This window comes from Dendrobates tinctorius, unplaced genomic scaffold, assembly GCF_039654945.1.
Source record: "Dendrobates tinctorius isolate UK_male_01 unplaced genomic scaffold, ASM3965494v1 ptg000021l, whole genome shotgun sequence".
NCBI classification, from domain to species: domain Eukaryota; kingdom Metazoa; phylum Chordata; class Amphibia; order Anura; family Dendrobatidae; genus Dendrobates; species Dendrobates tinctorius.
The window spans coordinates 13,353,201-13,380,805 of NW_027361689.1; the positions used below are offsets into that span (position 1 = coordinate 13,353,201).

At 47.0% G+C, this 27,605-nt stretch overlaps 1 protein-coding gene across 4 annotated transcripts in view; it reads right to left on the minus strand.

The window, feature by feature from the left end:
• The window catches only part of KIDINS220 (kinase D interacting substrate 220), a 182,492-nt gene that overhangs the window by 97,178 nt on the left and 57,709 nt on the right, over positions 1–27,605 (minus strand). For all 4 annotated transcript variants that reach the window (XR_012230825.1, XM_073568178.1, XM_073568177.1 and 1 more), the window contains exons 15-16: positions 26,047–26,212; positions 5,421–5,572 (exon numbers count right to left, since the gene is read on the minus strand). Coding sequence is in view for 3 of the 4 variants with exons in the window: in XM_073568178.1 (XP_073424279.1) it covers positions 5,421–5,572; positions 26,047–26,212 (318 nt within the window). In the remaining variant the exon portion in view is untranslated. The remainder of the gene's footprint in view (positions 1–5,420; positions 5,573–26,046; positions 26,213–27,605) is intronic.

Genomic DNA, 27,605 nt, shown 5'->3' on the forward strand with positions numbered 1-27,605 from the left:
GATATCGCTGGGACTGATACCTCTGCCCAGTGGAGAATCTTGGACACTTCCGCTAGAGCCGAGGAACTCCGTGTCCCCCCCTTGATGGTAGACGTATGCCACCGGTGTTGCATTGTCTGTCTGAATCCGGATCGGCAGACCCCTGAGAAGCCTTTCCCAGTGAATGAGAGACAGATAAATCGCCCGTATCTCGAAGACGTTGATCGGCAGAGTTGTCTCGAGTCGACCACCGACCCTGAACAGTCTGATTGCGAAACACTGCACCCCAGCCGAGAAGGCTGGCGTCCGTGGTCACAATCTGCCAGTGAATCGGAAGGAATGACCGGCCTAGGGAAATGAGAGGTGACGTCAGCCACCAATTGAGGGACTGTTTGACCCAGGACGAGAGGCGAAATGGGCGATCCAGGGAAAGAACAGACCTGTTCCACCGAGACAGGATGGCCTGTTGAAGCGGTGTCGAGTGAAATTGAGCGAAGGGAATTGCTTCGGTCGTCACCACCATCTTTCCCAAGACTTTCATGGCTGACCGGAAAGATGGAAGCTGGGGGCTCTGCAGCAATCGCACATCTCGCTGCAGAGAAATCATCTTCTCTTCTGGGAGAAAAACCCTCGATCGACGGGTGTCGAACAATAAGCCTAGAAACACAAGGCGTTGAGTCGGAACAAGGCAGGACTTCACTTTGTTTATGAGCCACCCGAATCTGGACAGGGTGTCGAGAACGATGGTAAGACTTTGGAGAGTCTGGGAAAAGGACGGAGCTTTGATTAGAATGTCGTCGAGGTACGGAAAGAGGACGAGACCTCTGATCCTCAACAAGGCCATCAACGCCGCCATGATTTTTGTAAACACTCTGGGCGCGGTGGCGAGACCGAACGGCAGGGCGACAAACTGATAGTGGTCCTGATGAATAGCGAATCGCAGGAATTTCTGATGCCAGGGAAAGATGGGGACATGCAGATAGGCATCTTGAATGTCTATTGAGCACATACACTCACTGGCCACTTTATTAGGTACACCATGCTAGTAAGGGGTTGGACCCCCTTTTGCCTTCAGAACTGCCTCAATTCTTCGTGGCAGAGATTCAACAAGGTGCTGGAAGCATTCCTCAGAGATTTTGGACCATATTGACATGATGGCATCACACAGTTGACGCAGATTTGTCGGCTGCACATCCCTGATGCGAATCTCCCGTTCCACCACATCCCAAAGATGCTCTATTGGATTGAGATCTGGTGACTGAGGAGGCCATTTGAGTACAGTAAACTCATTGTCATGTTCAAGAAACCAATCTGAGATGATTCGAGCTTTATGACATGGCGCATTATCCTGCTGAAAGTAGCCATCAGATGTTGGGTACATTGTGGTCATAAAGGGATGGACTTGGTCAGCAACAATACTCAGGTAGGCTGTGGCGTTGCAACGATGCTCAATTGGTACCAAGGGGCCCAAAGAGTGCCCAGAAAAAATTCCCCACACCATGACACCACCACCACCAGCCTGAACCGTTGATACAAGGCAGGATGGATCCATGCTTTCATGTTGTTTACGCCAAATTCTGACCCTACCATCCGAATGTCGCAGCAGAAATCGAGACTCATCAGACCAGGCAACGTTTTTCCAATCTTCTACTGTCCAATTTCGATGAGCTTGTGCAAATTGTAGCCTCAGTTTCCTGTTCTTAGCTGAGAGGAGTGGTACCCAGTGTGGTCTTCTGCTGCTGTAGCCCATCTGCCTCAAAGTTCGACGCACTGTGCGTTCAGAGATGCTCTTCTGCCTACCTTGGTTGTAATGGGTGGCAATTTGAGTCACTGTTGCCTTTCTATCAGCTCGAACCAGTCTGCCCATTCTCCTCTGACCTCTGGCATCAACATGGCATTTCCGGCCACAGAACTGCCGCTCACTGGATTTTTTTTCTTTTTCGGACCATTCTCTGTAAACCCTAGAGATGGTTGTGCGTGAAAATCCCAGTAGATCAGCAGTTTCTGAAATTCTCAGACCAGCCCTTCTGGCACCAACAATCATGCCACGTTCAAAGGCACTCAAATCACCTTTCTTCCCCATACTGATGCTCGGTTTGAACTGCAGGAGATTGTCTTGACCATGTCTACATGCCTAAATGCACTGAGTTGCCGCCATGTGATTGGCTGATTAGAAATTAAGTCTTAACACACAGTTGGACAGGTGTACCTAATAAAGTGGCCAGTGAGTGTATATTCCTGAGCCTCCTTGGAAGCGATTACTGAACGAAGGGACTCCATCCTGAAATGCTGCAGGCGGACCCTTTTGTTCAGTAACTTGAGATCCAGAATGGGCCGAACCGCGCCGCCTTTTTTCGGCACTACAAACAGGTTTGAGTAAAAACCTGTGAATCGTTCTGTTTCGGGAATGGGCACAATCACCCCGGAACTGAGAAGAGAGGCGATGGATGCAAAGAAACCCGGAACTAAGGCGGGGTCTTTTGGAGGTCGGGATTCGAACAAGCGATCCCCGGGCCGGGAAACTAACTCTATCTTGTATCCTGAGGATACATCTTCCCTGACCCAAGCATCTTCCACCGAGGCAAGCCAGATGTCTCTGAAGAAAAGGAGTCGGCCGCCAAGTTGGGAAGGCACCTCGGAACTTTATTGATAGTCATGCCCGATGTGGATTGTCCAGTTCTGGACCTGGAGGATCTGCCCTGGGAGGAGTGAGATCGCCCGGAGGGAGTGGGCCTAAAGGAGACCTTCTTCCTATCCTGGCGTGCTTGCAGCCTTTATTGGTTGGAAAAAGGTTCTGCCGTCGCGACTCGGCGGAAAGACCGAAAGGGCCGAAACTGACGCCTTGGAGGGGGTCTACGAAGCTTGGACTGAGGGAGAAGAGAGCTTGTGCCCCTAATGGCGTCTTTAATAATCTGGTCCAGCTGGGATCCGAAGAGACGCACTCCCTGAAAAGGCAGATTGGTAAGGGACTTTTTTGATGACAAATCTGCTTGCCAAGCCTTAAGCTAAATTGTACGCCGGATTGCAACTATGTTGCTGGACGCTTGAGCTGCGCAAAACGCGGCATCTAAGAAGGCAGAGACCAAATATTCTCCTGCATGGGAGATCTGGTTGCCTAGCTCGGCCAGTCGCTCCGGTTGGGCTCCATCAAGATTGCCTTGGCGGAGGTCCTCCGCCCAAGTAGCTATGGCCTTTGCTACCCAAGTGGAAGCAAAGAAAGGACTTAGCACCGTCACAGCCGCTTTGAATGCTGACTTTGCTAAGGATTCTATGATCCTGTCATTAGAATCCTTCAGAGACGCCACACCTGAGATCGGAAGAACCATGTTGTTAGATAGTCTGGACACAGGAGCGTCTACAGAGGGGGAGGCCGACCAGTTGTCGGTGAACTCTTGAGAAAATGGATACAGAACGCCGAGACGCTTCCCTCTTTGAAAGCACCTGGTCAGATTTTCTCTCTCCCTGGTAAGGAGCTTGTCAAACTCAGAGTGAGAAGCGAAGACTCTTGAAGGTGCTTCTGCCCGTCTGAACGAAACATCCTGATCTGAGGGTTTCGCAGGGGAGTCCGTGATCTCGAAGGTGTGGCTAATCGCTGCAATGAGGTTCTGTACCGTAACCTTCATGTCCGCGGTATGGTCCGAATCTAGCTCTAAAATCTCTTCGGATGGCGCATCCGAGAACGCTTTGCCTGACTCGGGCAAGGAGGCTCGAGAAGGAGACTGCTGGGAAGGACTATGTGGTGAGCTGGGGCGAGGGGAGGATTCCGGCCTTTTGCGGCTCAAGCTGGCTGGTTCAGATGGAGCCACTTGTGACCTGCTGGATCCCGCAGAAGTGTCCAGGGGCAACTTATCAAGAACGGCCACTAGGGACTGGGACACCCTGGTGAGATCTGTCACAGATTGTGATAGAGAAGAAGCCCAGCCAGGAATGGGGGATTCACTGTCACGTGGGGCAATAGGGGGCTCCTGGGCGGCTGGCTCAATAGGATTGCTGCAGTCGAGGCAGAGGGGAGTGGACTGACCCGAGGGAAGTTTGCGTTTGCAAGAAGAACATGCAAAGAACTTGACTAAGGTGCAAGAGGAGGACGCAGGAGGATGAGCACAATCAGGCTTAGAGTTAGACATGATGAAAGAAAGTCACTGAAGTAGTGCCGGAAGGTTGGGGGACAGGAGGCAGAGGAGGGTGTCAGTCTGCAGGGCAGAGCTACTCACGGTCCGGTGTCCTGTAGGTGTTTCCGGCAGCGATGTTGCACAGCTCGTCTGCAGGGCCACAGATAGAGGAGACGGATACCGGCTGACAGGCTGAGAAAATGGCGGCAGCCTGAGGAGCAGGATAGAAAGCGCGCACTTCCTTGAGGAGACAGGGAGGAAGGAGTGGGTGGGGCTAACCGCAGTAAGGCCAAAGATGGCGCCGCCTGCTGCCACTAAGCAGGCTAGTAGTGGGTCGGCCGAGCGCCACCTCAGGAGCGCAGACACCAAAGGAATGAGCGGTGGGCGGGCCTAAAACGGGCGGGAGAGAAGCCCGCCTAAGGAAGAAGGCGGGGGGCGTGGCCGCGACGCCAAGCAAGGCCCAAATTGAAGCCGGGGCCTGGAGTAGATGCGGCGGCCGCCGGGGAGCGCGGAGCAACGTTGCCCTGCCGCGGCGACCGTCTCCAATGAATCCCTGCCTGCAGCCCGGCTGCTGAGATGAAGCGAGATAAGTGCAGGGGGGGGGGAAGATTGGTACCTTCATCATCCATGTAGAGGGATGTCCGCGTCTCTGCCACACTGACAGGCTCTGGTGGGCGAGTGGGTGGGAGACGAGGACCTCTGGAATGCCTGACACGCATCCGTGCTCGAGGCTTTGGGTCCTGCTGTAGAGAGCTATGAGGATACGGGGTGGCAGTACACGCCGTACTCAGTCTCTTTGTGGGACTACAGATGTGACCATTCACTCTGTATCCCTCCGAAAACCTGAAAAGAAACGACGCACACCGAGGTAGATATGGGTCTAATGAAAGACCCGTGTCCACCTCCTACTGACACTAAGCTAAACTGAGGAAATTAGTGCCGGTCGGTGGGGTGTATACTGCGGAGGAGGAGCTAACCTTTTTTTGTGCATAGTGTCAGCCTCCTAGTGGCAGCAGCATACACCCATGGTTTCTGTGTCCCCCAATGAAGCGATAGAGAAAAGTCTATTTCTGAATCATCAGATCATATTCTGTACAGACTCTGCAGTCCTTCGGTGAATTGTGAATGGAGCTCTGGCTCAGAATAATCAATAATGAAAGCCAAAAATCACTATTCTATAAAACAAAATGTTAATTATTTGCAACGTCGCTCAACGTTCTTAGCAAATCCTATCTCTAAATTGTTATATCTATAGACGTTCTACAATGCCAGAGATGAAGTCTACTTTCTGGCACCAAAGGAAATAGAATAGAGTAGCAAGTGAACAAGTACCTTGTGTTTCTTCAGTTTTGAACACCCTGAAGAGTCGAGTTGCTAGAAAACCAAACTCTCTCTCGCAGGCATCAGACAGTGTGGCGATCATTTCTGCCATAGACGTCTCTCCCCCAACACTGGATAATCGATTGTAGTCCGTAAACAGGAACCTGAACAAAGGAACACCAGAGCCTCAATAAAATCTGGGAACAGCAATCCTAAAACGGTGGTCAGAGGACATATTCGTCTGCCTCTTCCGACTGAAAACATGAAAGGTAAAGAGGATGTGTGTGGGGTAGTTGGCTGAACAGGGGTTTGATCACTAGCCATCTCCTGTGGGGGCAACTTATGCTTCCCCCACCACCATGATTGATAAGTCTGGTTAACAATACATACTTAATATTAAAACATTAATTGGATCTTGTAAAAAAGGTAAATGTCTGCCCTCTCCTGTATGCCAAGGATCAGATGCTCATTTTGATTAAAATAATATGTAGCAGAACAAATCAAATCTTCCAAAAAATGTGCAAGGGGCATAAGGCAAATTGATGGTCATCAGTTTTTCAAAAAGTTGAAGATCGCAGTTAAAAAAAGATAAGCATGAACCCAAACTTTCTTGCCAGAGATAAAATGCAGAACTTTTCATTCATAAAAGAGATGTTATGTCACGAGACCCCTTTGGCCATTCATCGGCCGCTTCACTGTCCCTTACTTTGATTTGCCTAAACATCTGGAGGAAGTGAGAGGAGCCGCATCTCTGACTTCATCCAGATGTCAACGTACATCAAGAGGAGAGTGACATGGCGTAACATCACGTGAGCCCTGGGAGAGCAAGTTCTGACACAGCTGGAGCAGCGCCAGCACCGGAGCTAAGTATAGGTGTCATTATGTTACTTGGAGGATAGATACACACATGGTCAAAATTGTTGACACTCCTCATTTAATGACAGGAAAACCCACAATGGTCACAGAAATAACTTGAATCTGACAAAAGTAATGATAAATAAAAAATCTATGAAAATGAACAAACGAAAGTCAGACATTGCTTTTCAGCCATGCTTCCACAGAATTTAAAATATATATATATATATATATATATATATATATATATATATATATATATATATATATATATATATATATATATATATATAAATAACTCATGAAACAGGCCTGGACAGAAATGATGGTACCCTTAACTTAATATTTTGTTGCACAACCTTTTGAGGCAATCACTGCAATCAAACGATTCCTGTAACTGTCAATGAGACTTCTGCGCCTCTCGACAGGTATTTTGACCCACTCCTCAAGAGCAAACTGCTCCAGTAGTTGTCTCGTGTTTGAAGGTTGCCTTTTTCAGACAGCATGTTTCAGCTCTTTCCAAAGATGCTCAATAGGATTTAGGTCAGAGTTCATAGAAGACCACTTCAGAATAGTCCGGAGTTTTCCTCTTGAGTGTTTTTAGTTGTGTGTTTTGGATCATTATCCTGTTGCAAGACCCATGACCTGGGATCGAGACCAAGCTTTCAGACACTGGGCAGCACATTTGTCTTTAGAATCCCTTGATAGTCTTGAGAGTTCATTGTACCCTGCACAGATTCTAGACACCCTGTGCCAGATGCAGCAAAGCAGCCCCAGAACATAACAGAGCCTCCTCCATGTTTCACAGTAGGGTCAGTGTTTTTTTCTTGATATGCTTCATTTTTCTATCTGTGAACATAGAGCTGATGTGCCTGGCCAAAAAGTTCAATTTTTGTCTCATCAGTCCATAGAACATTCTACCAGAAGCTCTGTGGCTTGTCAATATATAGTTTGGCAAATTCCAGTCTGGCTTATGATTTTAAATCAACAATGGTTTCTTCGGGGGGGCGTGGCTATGTAGCTGAATACAGAGGACGCATGTTGGGAGAGCTCCCAAGAATCCTGCCCTTATCCTGCAACTAAGACCTTATCACTGCAATATACCTGGCGGTACTTGGACCCCTCGATATCGGGACACCCCTGGATTCCCGTGGGAGGACGCGGAGCGGCTCTGGTGAGCTAACTGCTGGGGAGGCCGGGACGGACGGCGGGGCCTGCACGAGGTGGCGGCAATCTTAGACGCGCGCTCTGGCAGTGAGAGCTGCGGCGTCGGCCTTCACAGCTGCAACGCCACCCGGGTAGTGAACATCCATTCTGAGGACTAGAGGGGACACGCGGTGAGTGCCCTGGAAGATTGGGCCCTGCGTTTTCTCCCCCCCTACTGTTATACTTGCTATACCCGTTGGCGCCATTACTGTGGGAGCTTGTGGACTCCCTTCACTGCTGCTGCTCTCTGTGGGTGCTGCGGATCCCCCTCCCCGCCGCAAGAAATCCTGTTGACTCGGCACCGGACGCTGTCCTCATAAGCTCACGTGGCTCCTCTGTGTGGGAATTATTCTTGGGCTGCAATCATTTAATAAATAGCCCTGCTGTGTTTATCATCTGACGTGGGAAACCACCGGAGCATATGCCTCCAGTTATCTTGCTGTAATATACTGCCACTGATCATGAATCGTTCTAAGGGGTCAGGAGCAGCAGAAAAGTTGAAAGAATATGCCAGACCCGATCCCTCTGAAAGTGCACGATCTCTTAGAACCAATCCCTCCCAAGCTCAGCGTAAAAATCGTTCATCTGGGGGACAAGAAGAATCTGAGCAGGAAGAACTGACCCTCAAACAGGCGTCCGAACAGTTGATGCAGGCCATCGCATTGACTAGGACATCCCTGAGAAAATAGAGGACATATATACTGAGGTGGGACGACTTCGACAGGATACGCAAACCATGAGGGAACGCATTACAGAAGTGGAGACAAGAGTGTCCCAGGTGGAGGACACCATCGCGCATATGGAGGCCAAGTTAACGAAAGCGGCAGGTTCTGTGAATGCCTGGAGGCAGAAAGCGGACGACCTGGAGAACAGAATGCATCGGAACAATATTTGTGTCATTGGTCTGCTGGAACGCTCAGAAGGTCAATAACCTGAGCAATTTCTGGAAGGTTGGCTTAAGGCTTCTTTGGGAGATGAATTCTCTCCAATGTTTGCTGTCGAAAGGGCTCACTGGGTCCCTACAAAACCCCTTCCTCCGGGAGCCCCACCTAGACCTTTCCTGGCACGTCTCCTCAACTGTAAAGACAGAGACACTATTCTGTGCCTTGCACGGCAAAAAGACCCCATCAAGTTCAACAATGCCGTGATCTCGATTTTCCCGGACTTTTCCATGGAATTTCAGAAACAGAGGGCACAATTCATTGATGTAAAGAAGCGGCTCAGAGAGAGAAATGTTATATACTCAATGATCTATCCGGCCCGGCTCCGGGTTGTACATGGGGGCTCCTTTGTGTTTTTTACGGATCCAGCGGAGGCGACTGAGTGGCTGCGGTCTCATATGGGATCCCCTGCAAAGGAATCCTAATATACTTACTACTAACCTAAATTCTTTTATTAATGGTCTAATGGGGGCTCTCCTTACAGGTACCCAGTTTACCAACTATACCGGACACTGATCAGTGATGGTATCCCCCTGCTTGTGTTTTCCTAGGAGCGTGAGACTTTGCTCCACTAATGTTTGTTTCCTGTTTTTTTTTTCTTTTTTACAATAGTTTTGATTGTTACTTAGGTAAAAGTCGCAGCCAATGGCAATCTCAATCTCTATGTGGTGCCTCTAAATTCTGCTCGGGTAGTACTGTATGCCATATTCAATGGAGTAAGTATGGGGTCTGAGATGATATGTATGACATGGAACGTGAGCGGTATAAAGGCCCCCCGAAAAAAGATCAAGGTTTTCTCGCAGATTAGACATTATCATCCTCACATTGTGACCTTGATGGAGACGCATCTGACCAGATACTGCTCGGTGCGTGCAGAAACCTTGGGTACAATGGTCTGGCCATGCATTTCACACTAGTTATTTGAGAGGGGTCTCATTGCTGCTACATAGAGACGTTAGATGGGAAGCCAGGGAGACCCGGAGGGATCCTGAAGGTCGCTTTGTCTTTGTACATGCATTGATAAATACCAGGGAATATGTAATCCTATGTGTTTATAACCCCCCACCGGCCAATACGTCCATTGTTCAAAAAGCAATGAGCTTTGCCTTAAATCATCCAGACGCGGATGTTATCTGCATGGGAGACTTCAACATGGTCATGAATACCCACCTTGACAAATTGAGATTAGAGGGAGGCATGTCTGGGGGAGTCTCTTCATTGAATGTGACCCAACTGTCATTATTTATGGAGGGTAGCGGGTGGCTAGATTTATGGAGGATGCGTCACCCTGAATCAAGGGAGTATACCTGCCACTCATCCACTAAGCGATCTCTATCACGCATAGATTATCTATTCGGATCCAGCGGTCGGGCGATGTGGGTAGACAACATAGAACATGGCAGTAGGGGGATTTCAGACCATAGTCCGGTCATTCTTAAACTTAAATATGGGCAGCCAAATAATAGGATGTTCTGGAAGCTGAATCCTTTTTGGTTAAAGTTAATGGCGACTCCAGACAGAACGATCGATCAGTTGCACTGCTTCATCTCGTCCCACCCAGAGCCTCAAGATATCAATTTATTTTGGGATGCCCTTAAGGCATATCTGAGGGGTTGCTTATCTTCCACAATTTCTTATATTAAAAGGGTAACCTCAAGGGAGGATGATGAGATGGAGCGGCGATTGAAAGATTCAGAGGCTACATATATATCTAACCAAACTAGCAGTAACAGGACTGAGTGGTTGGCTGCTCAGAGGTTATATGCTCAGCATAAGGACACTAAGTCCAAGCGTAAACTATTCTTTACTCGCCAATCGTATTTTGAGCTGGGAAACCAGGCAAGCAAACTCTTAGCCTATTTGGTGCGCCAACATAACACCTCAAATACAATACTACAGTCATGGCCAAAAGTTTTGAGAATGACACAAATATTATATTTTCACATGATCTGCTGCCCTCTGGTTTTTGTGTGTGTTTGTCAGATGTTTTTATCACATACAGAAATATAATTGCAACAATATTATGAGTAACAAAAGGTTATATTGACAGTTAGAATGAGTTAATGCAGCAAGTCAATATTTGCAGTGTTGATCCTTCTTCTTCAGGACCTCAGCAATTCTCCCTGGCATGCTCTCAATCAACTTCTGGATCAAATCCTGACTGAGAGCAGTCCATTCTTGCAAAATCAATGCTTTTATTTTGTCTGAAATTGAAGGTTTTTGTTTGTCCACCCGTCTCTTGATGATTGACCACAAGTTCTCAATGGGATTAAGATCTGGGGAGTTTCCAGGCCATGGTCCCAAAATCTCTATGTTTTGTTCCCTGAGCCATTTAGTTATCACCTTTGCTTTATGGCAAGGTGCTCCATCATGTTGAAAAAGCCATTGTTGATCGCCAAACTGCTCTTGGACGGTTGGGAGAAGTTGCTCTTGGAGGACATTCTGGTACCATTCTTTATTCATGGCTGTGTTTTTAGGCAAGACTGAGAGAGAGCCCATTCCCTTGGCTGAGAAGCCACCCCACACATGAATGGTTTCAGGATGCTTGACAGTTGGCATGAGACAAGACTGGTGGTAGAGCTCACCTCGTCTTCTCCGAATAAGCTGTTTTCCAGGTGTCCCAAACAATCGAAAAGGGGATTCATCAGAGAAAATGACTTTACCCCAGTCCTCAGCAGTCCACTCCCTTTACCTCTTGCAGAATATCAGTCTGTCCATGATGTTTTTTCTGGAGAGAAGTGGCTTCTTTGCTGCCCTCCTTGAGACCAGGCCTTGCTCCAAGAGTCTCCGCCTCACAGTGCGTGCAGATGCACTCACACCTGCCTGCTGCCATTCCTGAGCAAGCTCTGCACTGCTGGTAGCCCGATCCCGCAGCTGAAACACTTTTAAGAGACGGTCCTGGCGCTTGCTGGTCTTTCTTGGGCGCCCTGGAGCCTTTTTGGCAACAAGGGAACCTCTCTCCTTGAAGTTCTTGATGATGCGATAGATTGTTGACTGAGGTGCAATCTTTCTAGCTGTGATACTCTTCCCTGTTAGGCCATTTTTGTGCAGTGCAATGATGACTGCACGTGTTTCTTTAGAGATAACCATGGTTAACAGAAGAGAAACAATGATGCCAAGCACCAGCCTCCTTTTAAAGTGTCCAGTAGTGTCATTCTTACTTAATCATGACAGATTGATCTCCAGCCCTGTCCTCATCAACACCCACACCTGTGTTAATGGAGCAATCACTGAAACGATGTTAGCTGGTCCTTTTAAGGCATGGCTGCAATGATGTTGAAATGTGTTTTGGGGGATAAAGTTAATTTTCTAGGCAAATATTGACTTTGCAAGTAATTGCTGTTAAGCTGATCACTCTTTATAACATTCTGGAGTATATGCAAATTGCCATGAGAAAAAAAGAAGCAGTAGACTTTGTAAAAATTAATATTTGTGTCATTCTCAAAACTTTTGGCCATGACTGTACAGATTCGTAACCCGGATGATTCATTGGTATCTTCAACTGAAGAAATACTTGGCTGTTTTTATGATTATTACAGGTCATTATATGAATCTAAAAGTGACTGAGACAGCTTGGGGTGTTTAGACTGTCAGATGTGACATTCCCTACATGAGATCCTGAACAACGGGCCCTTATGGAAGCTGAATTTACTGCGGAGGAGATAGAAAGTGCCATAATGGACATGGCCTCCGGGAAGGCCCCTGTACCGGACGGATTCCCTATTGAATTGTACAGGAAATATCAGGATATATTAATGCCACTTTTTGTTAAAGTATTTCGGGGAATTTGGGAAGGGAAATCTATGCCTGAATCCTTTTACGAAGCCAATATCATAGTGCTTAAGGAGGGGAAGGACCCTTTGGAATGTGGATCCTACCACCCTATCTCGTTAGTAAATGTGGACTATAAAATTTTTACTAAGATTCTAGCTACAGTACCAGACTGAATTCGATTATATTGAGCCTTATACATTCTGATCAAACAGGTTTTATGCCTTGTAAGAGCACTTCCATTAACATCAGACAGGTCCAGTAAATAGCCCAATATAGCTCTCTAATGCCAGACAACAAGTGGGCATTGTCATCGCTAGATGCTGCCAAAGCTTTTGACTCTCTTGAGTGGCCTTTCCTCTCCGCGTGCTTACAAAGATATGGCTTTGGGGATAAATTTATAAAATGGATCAAAATACTATATATGAAGCCCAAAGCCCGTATTATAGTGAACAACTCCTTGTCTGAGTTTTTTCCATTGCATAGGGGGACTCGTCAAGGATGCCCCCTCTCCCCGGCCCTATTTGCGCTTGCGATTGAGGCATTGGCAATACGTATTAGATCTTCCCCTGGTATTAAAGGTATAAATATAGCGGGTCGGGTAGACACCATTGGTCTATATGCTGACGATAGGTGATATTCATGGATGAAGCGGAGGAGACTCTACCACAAGTAATTGCCATTATAGATAGATTTAGTAAATACTCAGGTCTATATATAAATTGGGAGAAGTCCGCTCTGCTACCCCTTTCTCACGCCCCAATGCCCCAGCTAGAAGCTCTCTCCTCGCTGCCTATTGTATCTAGTTTTAAATATTTGGGTGTGTGTATATATATATATATCACAAAATAGTACGCTTGACTCACAGCTCAATATTCAACCACTGCTGGAACTAGTTAAAATGAAATTCACAACTTGGAGCAAACTCCCACTGTCTGTGGCCAGACATATAAGCCTAATTAAAATGATATTACTCCCCATGCTTAGCTACTCCTTTCAGCATAGTGCCGTAGTGGTACCCAAATCCTTCTTTGTAAATCTCAATTCCCAGATCATATCTTTTAACTGGGGGAAAACTAGGCCCAAACTTAAATTGACCACCCTGCAGAGACCAAAAAAGGGAGGTGGGGCGGCGTTACCAGATTTTTTCTTATACTATTTGGCTGGGCAAGCTAAAGCTTTAAATAGATGGATGCCGGGTAGTTGCCTCCACAATTCGGAATGCCACCTACTCCATGCTGCGTGAACTGACTGCCCACTAGGTTTCCTTGAGTTGGAGAGGACTAATGTCCCTCGTCTACTACCCTTGCTCCGACTGGCGCGATTAGTATGGAGACAGATTAAGAAAGCGATTGGGTTTAAAGATTTTATAGCTGAAATGCCGCTGTGGAATAATGATTATTTCCCAGAACTACTGAACCACCCATCCACTATTTTTTGGATGCAACATAATGTTTCCTCGATGGGAGACTTGTATGACCAGGGGACCTTGGTGTCTTTTGAGCAATTACAGGTTGCACATGATATTCCGAGATCCCAGTTTTTCCGTTATTTACAACGGAGATTGGCTCTTCAATCACACATGAGATGTGGGGGTGTGGACCGTACTATTTCATCTCTGCCTCTGATAGGAATCCTTAATTCGCAGGGTCCCCAGGGTCTCATCTCCTCTTTATACACGTACATGCTGTCGGTGGGAACGGAATCTGCTATAAGCTCTATTAAAAGGAAATGGGACAGACTAATCCCTGGTGCTCAGGGGGAGGAGTGGGAGGAGATCCTGGAATCTCCGATCGGAGTATCACCATCTATTAATAATAGAATGATGCAGCTGTATATAATTAATCAATCATACTTAACTCCGACACGACTTTTCAGAATGGATCGACTTCAATCATCAGAATGTCTGCGATGTCATTCACCAGATGCGGATTTTGTTCATATGATCTGGCAATGTCCCATTATTTTACAGTACTGGAAAGAGGTGACCCTGCTTTTGTCATCCTTGATGTGGGCCCCGGTTCCTCTAGGACCACTGGTCTGCTTGTTTGGGGTATGGGATGAGGAGAATTGGGGTCATTATGACAGGATTTTTCTGCGTGAAACACTATTTATGGCACGGAAGGTGTTGGCACTACGGTGGATGGGGGGTTCGTGTCCCTCCCTTAGAATGTGGATTGACCTGGTGAACTCGATTGTTCCATACGAACGTACGCTTTATCAAAATAGGGGATGCCCGGGCAAGTTTGAGAAGATCTAGGAGAGGTGGAATTCCTCTCACCTTACTTTGCAAAATTGAGACATCATATGTGAGATAACATGATATAAGATATTAGGCTGCGCAGTAGTAGGCACCAGTTGATATAGTTGTAGTTTAGGAATGTTTTTTATTATCTGAATGAATAATATGATAACAGCTGGTGAAAGTCAACTGATATACATGCTTCACAATGTATAACCGGTTGGCTGTTTCCTGTATACTTGAAAGGCTAATGTTCTTTAGTATCTGCATGAACAATATGATAAAAGCCTGTGAAAGTCAACTGTATAACCGGCTGTTTTCTGTATATTTGTAAGGGCTATGCGTGTATTTTATTATCATAAGTCAATATGTATGTTATTCTCCTTTTTGTTCAATAAACGAATTTAAAAAAACAAAACAATGGTTTCCTCCTTGCTCGTCTCCCATGAAGTCTACTTTGGCTCATACAACGACGGATGGTGCGATCAGACACTGATGTTCCTTGAGCTTGTTAATCTGTTTAGAAGTTTTTCTGGGATCTTTTGTTACCATCCGTATTATCCGTCTCTTTGATTTGACATCAATTTTCCTCCTGCGGCCACATCCAGGGAGGTTGGCTACAGTCCCATGGATCTTAAACTTCTGAATAATATGTGCAACTGTAGTCACAGGAACATCAAGCTACTTGGAGATGGTCTTGTAACTTTTACCCTTAACATGTTTGTCTCTAATTTTCTTTCTAATCTCCTGAGACAACTCTTTCCTTCGCTTCCTCTGGTCCATGTTGAGTGGGATACACATCATGTCACCAAACAGCACGGTGAGTATCTGTAGCCCTCTATACAGGCCCACTCATTGATTCCAAGATTGTAGACATCTGTGATGCCAATTAGTGGACATACCGGGATTTAACATGTCCCTTTTGTCACATTATTTTCAGGGGTACATCATTTCTGTCCATGCCTATTTCATGAGTTTTATTTTTAATTCTGTGGAACCATGGTTGAAAAGCAATGTCTGACTTTCATTTGTTCATTTTCATATATTATTACTTTTGTCAGATTCAAGTTATTTCTGTGACCATTGTGGGTTTTTCTGTCACTACACGAGGGGTACCAACATTTTTAACCACGAGTGTACATAGTGATTGAGAAGGGGATGTCCATGTAGTAAAATAAATCAGTAAAATCAGTATTTAAAAAAAGAGTCGTCGGGTAGCCCAGATTTTATTCTCACACTGATAAACTACATTTCCCAGCAGCACCTTGCTTCTCCTCAGTGCTTGCTGTCTGCTCACTTCCTTCTCCTATGACTAGCCCCAATTCTCTGAATTGATAACTTATTTGTGCTGTAAGCCAGCTAACTGATGAATTTGTAAAATAGCAAAGGCCTCCAACACACCTCAGCTGTGCCTCCACCACAGATGTTTGGCATACCACCGTGTGATTCTATGTTTAAAATACACTAAATTCTCCTGTGAACCAAATGGTCCTGTACAGTGGTCCATAAGCCCGATTTCTTTAACACTTCATTGGGGGATACAGGTAACCATGGGTGTATGCTGCTGTCGCTAGGAGGCTGACACTAGGCAAAAAAGGAAAAATAGCTCCTCCCCAGTAGTATACACCCACCAACAGGCACAAAGCACCTCAGTTTAAGCTTAGAGTCTGTAAGAGGCGGACCTGGATCGGATCCCAGATCCGCATTTTTTTTTTCAGATTTCCTGTCGTGTTTTCAGTAATCTTTTCCCATGGTCTTTCAGGTTCTTTTTTTCTTAGGGTAACATGGTGTAGATTCCCATCCGGTTTTCCCTTACTTATGCGATGGAGAGTGCAGTGTGGTGTCACCCACATCGCCCTCTCTCGGGCCTGCAAGGCAGGACCTAACCCAATGTCACCTTTACGGGTGCTTCATGGTGACTTCCAGTGACCGGTCCTAGCCTGTTTCCCACCCCACCCCTCTCCTCGGACAGGGCTCGGATGAAGATGGTGGTCACCAGTGGTGGCCTTCCCCCTTCTTATAAGAGGTTGACGCCATCTTCTGCATGAAGGAAGATCTCTCATACCAGTGACCCTCATTCACCTGAGGGCTCCTGAAGGCATCCTCATCGGTGAAGAGGGATCAGGACTCACCTTGCAGGTATGTATCTTTCCCTCCCCGCAGCTTTGCGTGGCAGGTCTAAAAATCATTACCGTCCCTTCATCTGACCACCACATGGGACAGGGCGGCTTTAGTGCAGCAATCCTCGCACAGCTGTGGCCATTTATCCCTGGTCAATCTCATACTTTGTGGGCCAACCCCCTTTTTTTCTCGGCCATGCCTCCTCACCAGCTTCCCCGGCCACTCACAACCTCGCGTTTAAAATGCGCAAACTTTTCAGACCAAAAGAAGGTCTCGCTGCTTCCACCTCTCTCCCGCTCAGATTTGGCCACGCTCCCGCTTCGCAGCACGTGTCTTCTCGGCGTGCTTTTGCTCCTATCACTGAGTTCCTTCTCTCTGCCTGTACACTTCCCAGGCGATTTAGCGAATAGGAGAGGTACTTTAAGTTATACACCTGCCGGCATATCAGGCACGCCCACCGCATTGAATCGTGCTTGCTGTGACACAGCACAGCCAATGCTAGATCGGAACTTGTGCCTCAGCAGATTGTAATCCTGCCTGAAGCACTGCTTTTATTTGCACTTTTTATGCTTCATGCGCCTTCGGCATCAGACCTCTTCTAACCTGCAGACATCTGCCACAGCGGGACACAGCCAGCCACACACACACAGTCATCTGCTGATTGTCGCTGACATCGGGTAGGCTCTGCCCTGTTCTTCTGTTCACATATACAGCCCTGACTGACCTGAGGGTAAAGGGGGTGCCAGAGAGCTGCAAGTTCCAAACCGGAACAGAAAAGTGGGATATAATAAATCCCCTGACGAACTGGGGGCAACCAAACACCCCCGGTTCGTGACAGTCCCATTTTTGTTTCCACCTGGGTGGCAAAGGCCATGTCTGCCTGGCAAAGATGCTTCGTCTGGGTTTTCTTGCGGCAGCCTCTCCGGATGAGCTGGCCAATTTGGCAAACCAAATTGCCCTTGCCGGCAAATACCTTCTGATCGCTTCCTTGGATGCAGCCAGTTTTTCAGCCAGGGTTTCAAGCAACATCATTGCTATAAACTACATTTTCTGGTTGAAAGCATGGAATGCGGATCTACCGTCTAAAAAGTCCCTCAGCAGCCTTTCCTTCCAAGGCTCCAGACTGTTTGGCTCCAAGGTGGATCAAATAATTTCGGATTCTTCTGGAGGAAAGAGCACTTCTCTTCCTCAGTACAAACCTAAACATCCATTCAATAGGAAGAGCTCGCTCCAATTTCATTACTTTCGGTCCTTCTCTCCTTTAGGGCTTTCCTCTCAAGCAGGACCTCTCTTTACGCCCCAGGGGAATGGAAGAAGCCATTCTTCAAATCTGCACCTCACTGGTAGCCAAAGGGTCCCTCCTCCAAGCCCTCAGGGACTCATGCCAACAGGTTGTCATCGAAGTGACAGGTCACCCCCACCCAGGAATTTCTCCAGGGTGGAAGGCCGGCTATCTGGTTGTCGGTGGTTGACAATGCCTGGGTCAGAGAGATCGTGACCTCCAGCTACAAAATTGACTGTTCTTCCCCCGCCCCACGGGAAGGACGTTTCTTTCAATCTCGACCACCAAGACTCCTGGCTTACACCCCCAGGTATTCTGCAGGCTATCTGTTCCCTACTACGCATAGGAGTAATCATACCCGTTCACTGGCAAAAAAAGAGTTTTCAGTGTTCTACTCCAATCTTTTCGTAGTCCAGAAGAAAGATGGATCTCTCCATCTGATTTTGGACCTCAAGCAACTGAACTGTAACGTTGGGATCTGTCATTTCAGGATGAAGTTTCAAAGTTCGGTAATTGCCTCCATAGAACCGGGGGAATTTCTTTGCTCTGTAGACATTCAGGATGCTTACCTTCACATTCCTGTTTGTGTTCAGCATCAGAGATTACTACGGTTTGCGATCCAGGAGAATCACTATCAGTTCACAGCTCTTCCCTTCGGCCTGGCCTCTGCCACCAGAGAATTCAAGAAGGTCATGGCAGCAGTCATGACCATGCTTCGTTCCAAGGGGATTCTCATAATCGCTTACTGGGACAGTCTTTTGATCAAAGGGCCATCCCGTCGAGACTGCAATTAGTCTTCAGATCACCAAGGACACTCTGGTCCGTCTCGGCTGGAAAGTAATCAGGGAGAAGTCCTCCCTGATCCCAGGACAGCGCCTGGTGTTTCTGGGCATGAGGTTCGACACGGTTTAGGCCTGTGTTTTCCTGCCCGGGGATCTGCGATCTAAGACGGCCATTTCCACTTCCCCTACTGTTCTGCATGGGAGTTCTGGGGAAAATGATTGCCGCCATGGAGGCAGCGCCATTTGCTCATTTCCATACCTGTCTCCTTTAGCTGGCCCTCTTTTCTTTTTGGGACAAGAGGACCGCTCCCTGGACTGGCCCATTCTACTGCCTCTCAAGGTGAGGCAGTCCCTGACTTGGTGGACACTCTCCGCCTCAGTCTTGGCCTGAAAATGCTTCCTTCCTCTCCGGTGGCAGGTCATCACCACCGACGTCAGTCTCCTCGGATGGGTAGCGGTTTTTCTTCATCACACAGCGCATGGTCGCTGAAGCTCCCAAGAGCTCGCGCTCCCCATCAATCTCCTGGAGATCAGGGCAATTTTCTTGGCCCTTCGCCGCTGGCAGACCCTCCTCACAGGCCATCCCGTCCACATACAGTCGGACAACGCCACCACAGTGGCCTACATAAACCATCAAGGCAGGACCTGCAGCAAACAGGTAATGGGGAGGTAGCAAGGATCCTGTTATGGGCGGAACATCACGTTCCTGCCATATCAGCCATGCATATACCGGGGGTGTAAAATTGGGCAACTGATTTTTTGAGTCGTCAGGGCCTCGCATCGAGCAAGTGGTGTTTCAACGCCATGTTCAATTAGATATGCCAAAGACGGGGAGCCCCGGACGTCGACCTGATGGCAAAGTTCCTCAGTTTGTGGCCAGGTCTCGAGATCAGCTAGCCATCAGTTTCGATGCTCTAGTGATCCCATGGTAATAATAATAATAATAATAATAATAATAATAATAATAAATTTTATTTTTATAGCGCCGACATATTCCGCAGCACTTTACATTTCAGAGGGGATTTGTACAGACTATAGACATTACAGCATAACAATAATCACATACAGTAGATTATAACAAATACCAAGAGGAAAGAGGGCCCTGCTCGCAAGCTTACAGTCTATGAGGAAAGAGGTAGACACGAGAGGTGGGTGGTAACAGTTGCCCTGATTGTATGGACCAGCCATAATGTTAAGTGTGTGACAGTACAGACACAGAGGGCTAATGGATGCATAATGCATGTGGGAACATGATGCGGGAAATCTGGTTATGGTAAAACTTTTGGCTGTGCCACACAGGGATAGATTAGGTTAATGTGTTGAGGCGATAGGCCAGTCTGAATAAATGCGTTTTCAGGACACGCTTAAAATTGTGGGGATTGGGGACTAATCGTATTGACCTGGGAAGTGCATTCCAAAGAATTGGCGCGGCACGTGTAAAGTCTTGGAGACGGGAGTGGGAGGTTCTGACTATTGAGGATACCAACCTCAGGTCATCAGCAGAACGGAGGGCGCGGGTAGGGTGGTATACTGAAACAAGGGAGGAGATGTAGGGTGGTGCTGAGCCATGGAGGGCTTTGTGGGTGAGGGTAATTATTATTATTATTATTTATTGTTATAGCGCCATTTATTCCATGGCGCTTTACATGTGAGGAGGGGTATACATAAAAACAAGTACAATAATCTTAAACAATACAAGTCATAACTGGTACAGGAGGAGAGAGGACCCTGCCCGCGAGGGCTCACAATCTTCAAGGGATGGGTGATAATACAGTAGGCGAGGGTAGAGCTGGTCGTGCAGCGGTTTGGTCGATCGGTGGTTACTGCAGGTTATAGGCTTGTCGGAAGAGGTGGGTCTTCAGGCTCTTTTTGAAGGTTTCGATGGTAGGTGAGAGTCTGATATGTTGTGGTAGAGAGTTCCAGAGTAGGGGTGATGCGCGAGAGAAATCTTGTATGCGATTGTGGGAAGAGGAGATAAGAGGGGAGTAAAGAAGGAGATCTTGTGAGGATCGGAGGTTGCGTGCAGGAAAGTACCGGGAGACGAGGTCACAGATGTATGGAGGAGACAGGTTGTGGATTGCTTTGTATGTCATGGTTAGGGTTTTGTAATGGAGTCTCTGGGCAATTGGGAGCCAGTGAAGGGATTGACAGAGGGGAGAAGCTGGGGAATAGCGGGGGGACAGGTGGATTAGTCGGGCAGCAGAGTTTAGAATAGATTGGAGGGGTGCGAGAGTGTTTGAGGGGAGGCCACAGAGCATGAGGTTGCAGTAGTCAAGGCGAGAGATGATGAGGGCATGGACTAGGGTTTTTGCAGATTCTTGGGTGAGGAATGAACGGATGCGTGAAATATTTTTGAGTTGAAGTCGGCAGGAAGTGGAAAGGGTTTGGATATGTGGTTTGAAGGAGAGATCAGCGTCAAGGATTACTCCGAGGCAGCGAGCTTGTGGGACTGGGGAGAGTGGGCAGTCATTTACTGTAATTGATAGGTTCGTAGGGGGGGTCACGTGAGATGGGGGAAAGATGATGAATTCTGTTTTGTCCATGTTGAGTTTCAGATATCTAGTGGAGAAGAAGGATGAAATAGTGGACAGACATTGAGGGATTCTGGTTAGTAGGGAGGTGATATCTGGTCCAGAGATGTAGATCTGTGTGTCATCAGCATAAAGATGATACTGAAAGCCATGAGATTCTATGAGCTGTCCCAGGCCAAAGGTGTAAATAGAGAACAGCAGGGGCCCAAGGACTGAACCTTGTGGGACTCCGACAGATAGGGGGCGAGGTGAGGAGGTGGTGTGTGAGTGGGAGACGCTGAATGTCCGGTCTGTTAGGTATGATGAGATCCAGGAGAGGGCCAAGTCTGTGATGCCGAGGGATGAGAGGGTCTGTAATAATAGGGAATGGTCCACTGTGTCAAAGGCAGCCGACAGGTCCAGGAGGAGGAGGACAGAGTAGTGTCGCTTGCTCTTGGCAGTTAAGAGGTCATTGGTGACCTTAGTAAGGGCAGTTTCAGTGGAGTGGTGTGACCGGAAGCCAGATTGTAAGCGGTCGAAGAGGGAGCAAGAAGAGAGATGGGAGGACAGTTCAAGGTAGACGTGTTGTTCCAGTAGCTTGGAGGCGTATGGGAGAAGTGATATAGGGCGATAGCTAGATACAGAGGATGGGTCAAGAGAGGGCTTTTTGAGGATAGGTGTGATGGAGGCATGTTTAAAGCTTGAGGGGAAAACACCAGTTGTTAGTGACAGGTTGAAGAGATGGGTTAGGGTTGGGATGAAGACTGTGGTGAGGTTTGGGATGAAGTGGGATGGGATCGGGTCGAGTGCACAGGTGGTGAGATGTGATCTTGAGAGTAGAGTGGAGAGTCGATCTTCTGTAATGGTGGAGAAGTTGGTTTTGAAGGTGGAGGGCTGGGAAGTCGGGAGGAAGGGCTCTGGGGGTTGTTGACCAAAACTGTCCCTGATGTTATCAATTTTCTGCTTGAAAAATGAGGCAAAGTCTTCAGCTGAGATGAGTGGGGAGGGAGGAGGTGCTGGGGGGCGGAGGAGAGAATTGAAGGTGTTGAATAACTGTTTAGGGTAATAAGTTTATACTGAATTCTGGAGTGGATGGGTAGCCAGTGTAATGACTGGCACAAGGTAGAGGCATCGGTGTAACGATTGGTGAGGAATATGATCCTGGCTGCAGCATTCAAGACAGATTGGAGAGGGGAGAGTTTGGTAAGAGGGAGACCGATTAGAAGAGAGTTACAATAGTCGAGACGAGAATGAATAAGAGAAACAGTAAGACTAGTTTCACACTAGAGTTTAAACGACGCACGCACGGCGCCGCTAAGCCACGCCCCCTGCCGGCTCCCTGCCCGCCCCTTCCTGTTATCGCCTCCTCCGAGCGCAGAGGGCTGCATGCGTTATGCGCACCCTATCTTTAGCATAGGGTGCGCAGGCCGTGCGCAACTATGAATATAGCGTGCGCTGCGCATTTTTGAATGTGCGCCGTGCGCGCCAAAATGCAACATGCTGCGTTCGGCGCGCACGGCGCACCTCCAAAAATGCCCAGCGCACGCTATATTCATAGTTGCGCACGGCCTGCGCACCCTATGCTAAAGATAGGGTGCGCATAACGCATGCAGCCCTCTGCGCTCGGAGGAGGCGATAACAGGAAGGGGCGGACAGGGAGCCGGCAGGGGGCGTGGCTTAGCGGCGCCGTGCGCGCGTCGTTTAAACGCTAGTGTGAAACTAGCCTAAGAGTTTTTGCAGAGTCAAAAGTAAGAAAAGGTCGAATTCTAGAAATGTTTTTGAGGGGCAGATGACAAGAGCGAGCCAGTGATCGAATGTGGGGGGCAAAGGAAAGCTCGGAATCAAGTATGACCCCAAGACAGCGGGCATGTTGCTGGGGAGTAATAGTGGAACCACACACAGAAAGAGCAATGTCGGGTATAGGTACATTAGTAGCGGGAGGAAACACCAGGAGTTCTGTCTTTGACAGGTTCAGTTTCAGATATAGTGAGGACATGATATTAGACACAGCGTTTAGACAATCGCCGGTGTCTTCTAGAAAGGCTGGCGTGATGTCAGGAGAAGAAGCGTATAATTGGGTGTCATCAGCATAGAGATGGTACTGGAAACCAAATCTACTGATTGTTTGACCAATAGGGTCAGTGTACAAGGAGAAGAGGAGGGGGCCTAGAACCGATCCTTGGGGGACCCCAACAGTAAGGGGAAGATGAGAGGAGGAGGAACCGGCAAAAGATACAGTAAAGGAGCGGTCGGAGAGATAGGAGGAGAACCAGGAGAGAACGGTGTCCTTGAGGCCAATGGAACGGAGCATAGTGAGGAGGAGCTGATGATCCACAGTGTCGAATGCTGCAGAGAGATCCAAGAGAATTAGCATGGAGTAATGACCATTTGATTTAGCTGTTAGCAGATCATTAGAGACTTTAGTGAGGGCAGTTTCAGTGGAGTGTAAAGAGCGGAAACCGGATTGGAGAGGGTCGAGAACAGAGTTTTCTGAGAGATAGCGGATAAGACGGGAGTGGACCAGGCGTTCCAGGAGTTTAGAGATGAAGGGAAGATTAGAGACAGGTCTATAGTTAGCGGCACAGTTTTGGTCGAGGGATGGTTTTTTAAGTAGTGGATGTATGATGGCATGCTTAAATGAGGAGGGAAAAATACCAGAAGAGAGAGAGAGGTTAAATATTTTAGTTAGGTGAGGGGTAACAGCAGGGGAAAGGGACTGGAGGAGATGTGACGGAAATGGGTCACTGGTGCAAGTAGTTGGGCGAGAAGATGCAAGGAGCCTGCTTACTTCTTCTTCTGTGACTGGTTCAAAATCAGAGAGTGAGTTAGATGCAGTGGGGGAGGGAGGACAGTGCATGGTATGAGGTGATTGGGAGATAATTTCCTGTCGAATCTGGTCAATTTTTTCTTTGAAGTAATTGGCCAGATCGTCAGCTTGGAGCTCCGTGGTTGGGGCCTGTACTCTTGGATTGAGTAGAGAATGAAAAGTGTCAAAGAGACGTTTCAGGTTATTGGACAGTGAGGTGATGAGGGTGTTGAAATAGGTTTGTTTGGAGAGGTGAAGGGCAGTGTTGTATGTTCTAAGCATAAACTTAAAATGGATGAAATCTTCGTGTAGATTGGATTTTCTCCACAGACGTTCGGCGCACCTGGAGCACCGCTGCAAGAAACGTGTTTGCACCGTGTGCCAGGGTTGTTGCCGTCTGCGTTGTGGTGTTCTATTTATAGGGGGTGCAAATTTATCCAGGCACTTTGAAGTGTTTCATTGTAATGCTTCAATGCAGAATCAGGACATGAGATGGACATGGTACCAAGTACAGCAGACTTTCACATTAATGAAGAAATTGTCCTTCCTTCTCTATGCCCCTCTCCGGTCCATCCCCTAGAGAAGTCCCTCCACACGTTGGACCTGGACCTTTCTAGGACTGCTTCCTTTCGCCACTCTGATGCCCTATTTGTCATCTTTAAAGGTCGTCTCAAGGGGTTCCCAGCTTCCAAGTCCACTAATGCCTGTTGGATTTTTCGGCAATATTGGAAGCATATCGCGTTCAGGACAAACAGCCTCCTCCAGGAGTAAAGGCTAACTCCACCGGGGGGGGTGGGATCTTCCTGGGTAGTTCGTCACCAGGCCTCAGCTTTACAGATTTGTAAGGCCGCGACCTTATCATCCTTGCACACCTTTGTGAGGTTTTACAGGGTTCATACCCATGCCTTGTCTGATGCAAGCCTGGGATGGAAGGTACTGCAGGCGGCGGTTACGCACCAGCTGACCTAAGTCTGTTTTTCTTTGCATTTTTTATGTTCCCACCCTTAGGACTGCTTTGGGACGTCTCATGGTTACCTGTGTCCCCCAATGAAGCGATAAAGAAAGAGGGATTTTTGGTACTCAAAGTAAAATCTCTTTCTTGGAGCCTTCATTGGGGGACACAGCACCCCCCCCTAGCTGTTTGTACATATATTGGGCCTACACTGCTTTGTTGTTGGGTTGGTACATATGTTGAGTTTTCATTGTTACATTTCCTTTGGTGATCCTTACCTTTACAAGCTACTTTCTCTTGTTTAGTCATATGTTGAGTTTTGGTTGCTTCCCCTACTGCTTTAACACCAACTGAGGTGCTTTATGCCTGTCGGTGGGTGTATACTGATGAGGAGGAGCCATTTTCCTTTTTTGCCTAGTGTCAGCCTCCTAGCGACAGCAGCAAACACCCATGGTTAAATGTGTTCCCCAACGAAGGCTCCAAGAAAGAATTTACGGTGAGTACCAAAAATCATTCTTTTATCTTCTGTTATCTACATCAACATAGATGTATGTGTGTTTTTATATAACTGATAACTTTGTTGGTTTCCAGCAGAGCTCAATTGTCCTGCAATCTACTCTGCCTTCAAAAAGGATTATTTAATTGATATGTTAGCTTGTTTATAGCAGAGCTCAATTGTCCTGCGATCTACTCTGCCTGCACCATGAATTTTTTCACTGATCTGTTAACTGGCTTCCAGCAGAGCGCAATTCTTCTGCGATTCACGCTGCCTGAACAATGTAATTAGTAATAAGCAGGCACAACACAGCAGATGTAAGCAGGGCTGAGCTTTCTTTGATGCTTGCAATTGACAGATCAATAATACAAAACATCAAATCAGAAGTGGAGAGAAGAAAGGGGCTGAATATCTCTTTTAATCACTGGAAAATTAACCTGGAGCAATTCAAAATGAGAGTGATGATTTTTTTGTTTTTTTCTATGGAGGTTTTTTCTCTCTAAGTTAGGGTATTATATCTGATTACAAACTTGTGTTGGCACGCTCCTATAAATTAAATATAAAATTTATGTTGTTGGCTGCCCATTATAAAAAGGAAAATTGTCAAAAATACATTTACTTAAAAAAAAAAAAATGGCATCCTCAGATTCATCTCTTTCTTTCAAAAGCCTCACCTTACAGGCAGTGCCTTGGTAGTCTGCTCTGGGAGCTCAGGAGGATTCACAAACATCAGTTTCAATAGCAATTCTAGGTAGCCAATATGTCGGGCCAGCCTTGTACTCAGCACCCAGGCCCAGTTCCAATTCTCTCCTTCCCGTCGTCCACCAAAATACACTACAGCTGTAAACGGAAAAATAGTTTTCAAAACAAGGACTCAATATTCCCATATTTCATACGCTCACAGTTCAAGTTCACCATGCTAATTATTCTGGGTGGGAAAAAAAAAAATCCTGCGCAAAGGATAGACTTGCAAAAACTAAACTGACAGTGGAAAAACAAAAGGGCCAATTCCATCTCAAATATTCATGAAATATTCACCCAGCTTGAAAATGAGGCCCCGCTTCCCATAGAAGTGACTGGCGTGAGCTGCACATACTCTACATGGCCACCTCTGCCTACCCAGCTGGAGAGATTTACTTTTTACCACGCTCAAGAAAAGAACCTATGACGGGAGTTGTCCAAATTTAGTATGTTGGACCCTAACTGATCACACTTTTTCCTGACATGTCAGTTTTAGGAACTATATTCCCTATGAAACGTCAATCCTGGAGCATGTGTTTTTTGAATCAGGATGAAAGGGAAGGTCGGCTCAACTGTAGAATAAGGAAACCAAGTGCACGGAAAACCCGAAGTACTGCAATATTGAGGAGGAAGCAAAAAATCCAGCAAAAAGGAATCCTCCGGAAAATGTAAGTATACAATGGCAACTAGATGCTACCAGTTGGAGGTGTGTTTTTGCCTAGTTTGATACGGACCTATCCTGTGTCACAATGGTGTTGGGACTATGGGTGCCCTATTCTATCCCGGTCCCCCGGATTACTCCTGAAGGTGGAGACGCCGGGTTCTCGTGCCGTGCAATGCTACTATTTCAACCTCTGTCTCTAACCAGACAAACAAGGGAAGATGGACAGGGATAAATGAAAATGACAATCATACAAAATACACTCACCAAACAGAGTGGAACATAGGAGAGTTAAAGCAATGAGAAATCAAATAAGAGAGGATTAGAATGTGCACACAGACAAAACTCCAAGCAACAATCTTCTGAACAGATCTCCAAACTCCAACCACCAAATTACACCTCCACTTCCAAACCAGGCAGTAAGAGCTAACACTGGCAAATTCCTAAGTGCCAGGGACGATTATATAAACAAGAGGAAAGTGGCCAACACTGAACAACTGAGATAATTCAAGTAGGAAAGCTACAGGAGCTTGAACTGTAAAGATTTACTCCCGGACTGCTAGCAAGCAAAAAAACTGCAGTTTATACGATGATGAAGTATTTCTAATCAGTGCAGGAGTAAGTGAAACCAGAAGCAACGGTCTTTTTGCCCCTCTCTGTCACGGTATCACCATGACATCTTGGCTGTTGATACCAGAAAGGCAAAATGTTGAGTTATGAAAAAAAAAAAAAAATGCAGGAATATTTTTTTCTTAAGGTTAAACTGGAAACATCAGGAGTGGTGAAAGGATGTCTTCACATGTGCTCCATTCCAAATACACATAAAAATGC